The following is a 7,318-nucleotide window of genomic DNA, read 5'->3' on the forward strand; positions in this document are numbered from 1 at the left end:
GCTAGTCTTCATATACATACATATATGCATGCATATATATAAACACACACTCACAAACCTAAAATAGGCAAGGTAAATGGTGTCATCCCCATTTCATACATATATAAATGGAGGCTTAGAGAAGTTAAGTAACTTGCTCAAGGTTACATGGCTACTCAGTGACAGCTAGGATCTGACCCAGGTCTGTGAAACTCCAGACTCCCTTGTGCCCCACTGTTCTCTAGATATGTGATGTCCAGTACAGTAACCACTAGCCACATATAACTTTAAGTTAATTAAAATTAAATACAATTTAAAATTCAGTTCCTTAGACTAACCACGTTTCAAGTGCTCAGTAATTATGTGTGGCTAGTGGCTACTGTGATGGGCAGCACAGATTTCTGTAACATTTCCCTTATCACAGAAAGGTCTGTTGGGCAGTGGTACTCTAGAACCTTGCCTTATTGTGGTGTTAGGAAAAGATAAACGTGTACCCAGTTGCCAAAACATCAGGAGGCAAACCCCATAACTGTGCTGTGTTAAAAGCAGAATTATGTAAAAACGGGGTAGGGGTGGTTCTGATAATTTTGCTTAAAGACAGGGCCTTACCAATTGAGTGTTATCTAGAAGGAAACAGGCTTTCTAGGTTTGGGGATGCCTACCATCTTACTAAAAGGACCTTGGTATGTCACACACTTGGAGTCAGGTGCTGACTCTGTACTTGCTGCTGTGACACTGGGAAGGTTGTCTGATCCCTCAGCCTGTCCCGTCATGTCTAAAGTCAGGCCTTGCTTTTCTTCTGCCTTTAAAACAAAACAGAACACCTAAGCAAATGCTGTAAGTTCTTCAGAGTGAGCTGGAAGGGCATTGTGAAAGCTTAACAGAGATGTACTGACCCATCATTGCCAGCGGAGTCTTGGACAGTCTGCTTTGAATTATGTTACCTGGTCAGTCATAGCCGTTTCTAAATTACAGGAATGAGCAGCCTGGGGTTCTTGAGCTGCATGAGGGCCTGCCAGCTTTTCTGTATGGCCCATAAGGGCATGAAAGATTAGCAAGCTGCCTCTCCTTTGTTACTGCTCGAATGGTCAAATAGTGATCTCTTAGTGACTGAAAAGCACTGTTGGTTTTTTCATTAGTCATCTACTTTGTTGAATAAAGAACAGCAGAGTTATAAGGATATACTATCTACCCTCATTATTTGCAGGATCTATTTTTTACAAACTCACCTACTCACTAAAATTTATTTGTAACCCCAAAATCAACACTCAACAGTGCTTTCCCAGTCGTTCACAGATATACCCAGAACGGTGAAAAAGAACAGTGGGCTTGTTCTCAGCTGAGGTCGAACACAGCAACACTCTGCCTTCTTGTTTCAGTTCTCATTCAGTAAACAAGTCTCCTTTTCATGGGGTATTTAGTGCCATGTTTTCCACGTTTGTGCTGTTTGTTTTTATATTTCGTGCTAGGCTTTTTGTTGGTGATTTCACTGTTTTAAATGGCCCCCTAGGTGGAAGGCCTTCTAGTGTTCCTAAGCACAAGAAGACTGTGCTGTGCCTGACGGGAAAAACACGTGTTAAATGTTACTCGTTTAGGCATGAGTTATAGTGCTGTTGGCTGTGAGTTCAATGTTCATGAATCAACAAGATCATACATAAAAAAAAGGAGATTCACCAATCTGTACATGAGGCTGCTCCATCAAGTACTAAAGGAACATCTGTAGTATGTGACGAAGCTATAGAAAAGCGCTAAACTTGTGGATTCATGAGATGACAACCAATTTAAAAAAAGCATAGTGGATAGCATTCTTGTGAGGGTGAAAAGCCAAGAAATTTATAGTCACATTACTCAGGATCAGGAAAATGTTAAATCCTTCGTAGCTAGTGTTTCAGTATAAAGGAACACTGTATATAATTAAATATTTGTAAGATATATATATTAGATATCTTTAAACTGAAACACGTAAAACAAGGTTATGTATTGATCACTTGACAAAAATGTTGTGACAGGAGGCTCCCGAGAACCTGACCCTCTGTTTCCCCTGGAGCAGTGGTTCAGTATTCCCTAATTCTGGGTTCACAGCAATGTCATAAAACATCACTATGGTGAATAACAAGAATCGACTGTACATTTTCCATGGGGCTCAAAGCTGTTTTCATTTTGAATGGAGGAAAAAAATGTGACACAGTTTCTCCCTGAACGGGCTATTAAAGGCATAGCTCAACTTCTGCATTATAGGAATCACTCCCACTGCCATTATCCAAGACAAGTACCGCTAAACTTCCCTGACCTGGATAAGTACCCATAGGACTTGGGGGAGAGGGGTGTGTCTTTGGGGCAGTGGGATACTTTCACTATAGAATACCAGTCTTCAGATCGCATTTGACCAGACACAATAAAATACTTTCCCTTACTTGACGAGATTTAATACACTGAAATTCTAAATGGCGTTTTCCCTTTGTTCCTTTGCATTCTGTAGCGAAGTGATGATGATGACAGAAGTAGCGACAGGAAAGATGGGGCTCTTGAGGAACAAATAGAAAGACTGCAGGAAAAAGTGGAATCTGCTCAGAGTGAACAAAAGAACCTCTTCCTTGTCATATTTCAGGTATCTTGGCTTGGGACATTGATATATAAAAAGAAACAATACATTTCTTTAGGTTTAAAAAATGTTATTTTTAATCATAAAAGTTAATACACGCTCATTTATAAAAGTTTAAAAATATAAAAACTTACAAAGGAAATAAAAGTTCACTACTTGGAGGTAACCACATATACTTCCACATTCTGTGTTGTTTACTCAGCATTCTTGCATGAGCATTTCTCCATGCTTTAAAAAAAAACAAAACTGGGGATGCTTTTGTTAAGTACCTCTCTCATATTTAATCATTCCTAATTGTTGATCATTTAGCTGATTGTTTCCTTCCTGATGAACATTTTTGTGCATAGATTCCTGTTAGCATTTCTGATTATGTCCTTAAAATAGATGCTAACAAGAACAAGTACCAGCATAAGTAATCTAGACATTAAAGGTCTCCCTGTATTGCCAAAAAGGATGTACTGTTATCACTGGTCTGCCTTTCTAGACTGACAAGATTTGTTGAATTATGAAAGTTAGGAATACTCGCCTCAGAGGGTGGAACAGGCAGTCCCTTTGAGGTCTCCTGGTCAAAGATGCGACTGTTCTGAAGTAGAAGAATCTCCCTCTAACACCTCTTTCACTTTGTCCCCACTTCCCAGCGTTTTATCATGATCTTGACTGAGCACTTAGTACGATGTGAAACTGATGGGACCAGTGTATTAACACCGTGGTATAAGAACTGTATAGAGAGGCTCCAGCAGATTTTCTTACAGGTTTGTGGGAAACTCTCATTAGATAATAAACATCACTGTTCTCAACTATAAGGATTTTCCATTTTAAGACATGGTCAAATTTGTCAGGAGGTTGTGTAGCACCTGTAAGCCCTTTAATTCATCTCCATTTGCTCCCACTCTTGCTCATCAGAATATTTAGGCTTAAATTGGTTCTGTATCACTCAGACTCCTAATTGCCATTCTTTTTGCTAGAGAGCCCAGCTGTAATAGAAAATGTAGAGAAAAAGATGCTAAGGGAACAGTAATTGGACTTATAAAGGTCCAATTTAAATCTAACCTTCAGATGATAAAAAGTGCCCCCAGAACTTCCCTGAGGTCTTTACAGAAAGCAAAATGCAATACCTACTCTCTGCTAGATTTAAGTTAAAGATTTGTAGAAGAGTGGAACTAGTTCTTTGTATCTTCAGACACTAATATCCCAATCTTCATTTGTTTGTTCTAGAAAAGAGTGATTAAAGCAGAAGTGATAAAAGGGAAAAAAAAAAAGTAATTTAAGTCTCCAAATAAAAATTCTCTCTAGATGTGTTAGTTATTGCCAACTAAAAAGCTTTAACAGCTGCTAGTCCTGTAGGGATCTCTTGAGTATATTCAAGTTATACAGGCACACAAAAAAGAGATTATTTCATTTCCTGACACTTTTTTTTCCATTTAGGCTCAACAGATCACTGATTTTCATGACAGATGAGCTATTTATTTTTAAAAGATAAACAAAAATGAGATTTGATTTTCTTATTTTGTGGAATACTTAATGGAGAATTAGCCAGTGATCTGTTAAATTTTTTTTTCTTTTGCAAAGAGATATGTTCTAACCAAAATAAGGAAATGATTCCAAAATATTTTTTCTTATGCTTCAGAGACTGTGGTTTTAACCATAACAGTAGCAATTGTGCTATTCTTATTTGTAACATAATACCTTCCCTGTCTCTTTTTTGAGTCTTCCTAGGTCAGTCCCTGTCTAGGCTACTTGTAACAAGTCATGCTGTATTTTGTCCTGATTAGGGGAGAGACTCTGCTGAACCCAGTCTGTAATAGTAGTAGCAGCAGGCGCTGCTGCCCCTGCCTTGAAGCACGAATTGTATTTACATAGAAGCTGGTCAGAACTGGAGTTTTAAGTTATTGAACATCCTTTTTTTCTCATTTCCCTCTACAATTTTCTTAATGTTGGGGCTTTTCAAAAAGGAGCCCATTATCCCTATCAGCATAACCACTTTTTTTCTACCCCTTCCCATCATTCCACAACATGGGTGGGCTGCTGAGGGAAATGTTCTGCAAGATTGCTTATGTGCTCTTTTTCCTGACCTAAACACCCTCTTTTCTGTGTCCACAGCATCACCAAATCATCCAGCAGTACATGGTGACCCTGGAGAACTTGCTCTTCACTGCTGAATTAGACCCTCATATCCTGGCTGTGTTCCAGCAGTTCTGTGCCCTGCAGGCCTAAGGGTTATTTTTTTCCCCTCATTTCAAGACTTTTTAAAAAATCTCAAAATTACTTGTCTTATTTTTGATGGTTTGAATGCTTGCTTTCCTGTAGCATCCTTTCACTTATCAAAGGAAACGGGGGGAGGAGGACAGTGAAGAATATGGCTTTGATTACCTTCAGCAAATATTCCCTAGTGACAATAATGTGATGATGACCATAGGATGTATTATATATGTGACAGATACAAGTTTTCTGATTGATATTTTTTCTCCTTAAGGCACAAGATAACCGATTTGAAGTATGTGAAACACTAGAGGTCAAGCTTACAAAGTAGTAAATAGAACTGATGGGTTTATTATCAAGTAGCATAGCTTTTCACAGCTCATGGGTAACCTAACATGGCTGAAATAAAACTAAAAATATGTTTTTTAAACTTTGGTATTTCATGATTTATCATCTCAGTCTACTTTAAAGTTGGTGATTTCTTACTGAAGGTGTACTTACCTCCATTTGAAATTTTCTCTTCAAAATATTTTTTAGTATTTTAAGACACTACTTGTTATTATAAAAAAGTTACTATTTACAATAGCAGTTCCCAAATTTGTCTGAACATAAATCATCTGGGACTCTTCCGTTATTTTTCTAATTAAACTACAATCTCTGGGAGTGGAACACAGACGTGATTGGAGTTGTTAAGGCTCCCCAGTTGATTCCAACGTGCAGATGAGTTTGGGAACCATTATCTTAGAGCATCTGGTCATTTCCTTTAGTCTCAGAGACAGATTTGTCCAAGGTCATATAACATGCTAAAGTGGAACTAGAAGTAGCTAGATTGGCTAAAACTATAGTTGGAATTAGATGTAGGTTTGGATTTTGTTTCTATGGAACCTGGTCCAAGTAACTGCTAAGTCCTGAGCCTGTTTCCTATATGGTGTTGAGGCGTAACTAAGATAATAAATGAGAGTACATTGTAAAATAATATACAGGTGTAAGGGATCGTCTGACATTCCAAATTTCTAGCAATTTTAGACTTTTTTCATTAAACCTTAGGAAAAGTTTACCAATAATCCCACAACTGGTAGTGTTTTTGTGTATTTGTACAACATAAGTATCTTTTTTTAACTTACTACATCATAAGTTTATAATGCATTAAGTATTTTCCATATTGATATATGGTCTTTGGTTTACCATACATTTAGTGGCTACAGAATACAGTCTACTCAATAGGGAATTCCGAGGATTTTTAAATACCATTCCATTTAAGCCAAGAAATAATTATTCACAAGATTATGGTTGCATAGCAAGTTACTAGCAGAACGGGGACTAAAACCCAGGTTCTTGGCTAAATATTCTTTTGTTTATACTGTTCCTCCTTTCCACAAACTACATAATTAGTTAGAAATGGCTCCTGTCCTCAAGAAGCCAAAGGATAACCAGTTAAGGCTTTGGTAACTTTGACCCTAAACTGCTTTGTAATCTTTCACAATGTATTGCAAAGTTTGGCTAGTTACACTTACTTGATCTAAATTCTAGAGGAGTTTCTAGGTTTTTACTTCCCTTCTCTTGGATCCTCTCTTCATGTATAATGGTTGCTTCTAACAACTGTTCACTGATGTGACCCTGCCTTGTCCCAGTCTGGCAGCTAGGTATATGGGAAAACTGAACTAGAGATGGAATGTCAAAGAAATAAAGGTGCAAGAGCAAACATTCAACAGTTGCTTTCCCACTAGTGAAGCTCACACAGACAAAAGAATGGCATGTCACTGTACATCATACCTTGCAATAAAGCAATATTCTATTAAATTGTACTGATGCCATTTAACTTGCTTTTGTCAAAGTGAACATATACTTTGTTTTCCTTGATTCTAAATCTCCCTTCCAGGAATTATTCAGGCAGCAGTTCATATGAAGATAAGTTTGTTTGCTTTTCCTGGGAAGTATTTAGTAGTGATTTGTATAACTTACTAATCTATAATTATACCTGAAAATGAAAGATGAGGAAAGAACTGGGTAGAGCAGATTTGGCTATGAGTGATATCTGGATACCAGGACTGTCTTCAGTTGATGAAGGTGAAGAGTGCTAGAAGCATACCTCAACTAGACGAATCTGTAACTATACTGGTCTTGCTGATAACGTGCTCATTAATGAGTGGCTCTTATGTGCCAGATGCTACAGATTTCACCATATTTAATTCTCACAACAGTCTTTCAAGAAATGGATTATAATGCACACCTGACAGATAAAACAGGCCCGTAGAGTAACTTACCCAAGGTCCACAGCTAGTAAGTAGAATTTGAACCTAGGTCCATGTGGCTCAAGGGCTCCTTATCTCCCAGTGTGGTAATGCTGTTGTCAGCAGCCTGAATGCCGAGTTACTCTGTCATCATCAAGCTGGAAGCTTTTTTTTTTAGTCCCAGGAAGGTCTTGCTGCCCATTCAGAGTCAATTTTTACTGAGCTATAATATTCAGCATAGCACATAAAGAAAAACCAATACTTCATAAATATATTAAACATTTCTGTACTGAATACTCATACAGAG

The 7,318-nt window shown here is 37.8% G+C and overlaps 1 protein-coding gene across 3 annotated transcripts in view; it reads left to right on the forward strand.

Moving 5' to 3' along the window:
* The window catches only part of NCBP1 (nuclear cap binding protein subunit 1), a 42,414-nt gene extending 35,829 nt beyond the window's left edge, over positions 1–6,585 (forward strand). For all 3 annotated transcript variants that reach the window (XM_058523597.1, XM_058523598.1, XM_058523599.1), the window contains 3 exons: positions 2,459–2,587; positions 3,220–3,333; positions 4,682–6,585. In XM_058523597.1, the coding sequence (XP_058379580.1) occupies positions 2,459–2,587; positions 3,220–3,333; positions 4,682–4,795 (357 nt within the window). In that variant the 3' untranslated portion in view covers positions 4,796–6,585. The remainder of the gene's footprint in view (positions 1–2,458; positions 2,588–3,219; positions 3,334–4,681) is intronic.
* The last annotated feature ends 733 nt before the right edge of the window (positions 6,586–7,318 follow it).

Source organism: Diceros bicornis, chromosome 28, assembly GCF_020826845.1.
Source record: "Diceros bicornis minor isolate mBicDic1 chromosome 28, mDicBic1.mat.cur, whole genome shotgun sequence".
Lineage (NCBI taxonomy): Eukaryota > Metazoa > Chordata > Mammalia > Perissodactyla > Rhinocerotidae > Diceros > Diceros bicornis.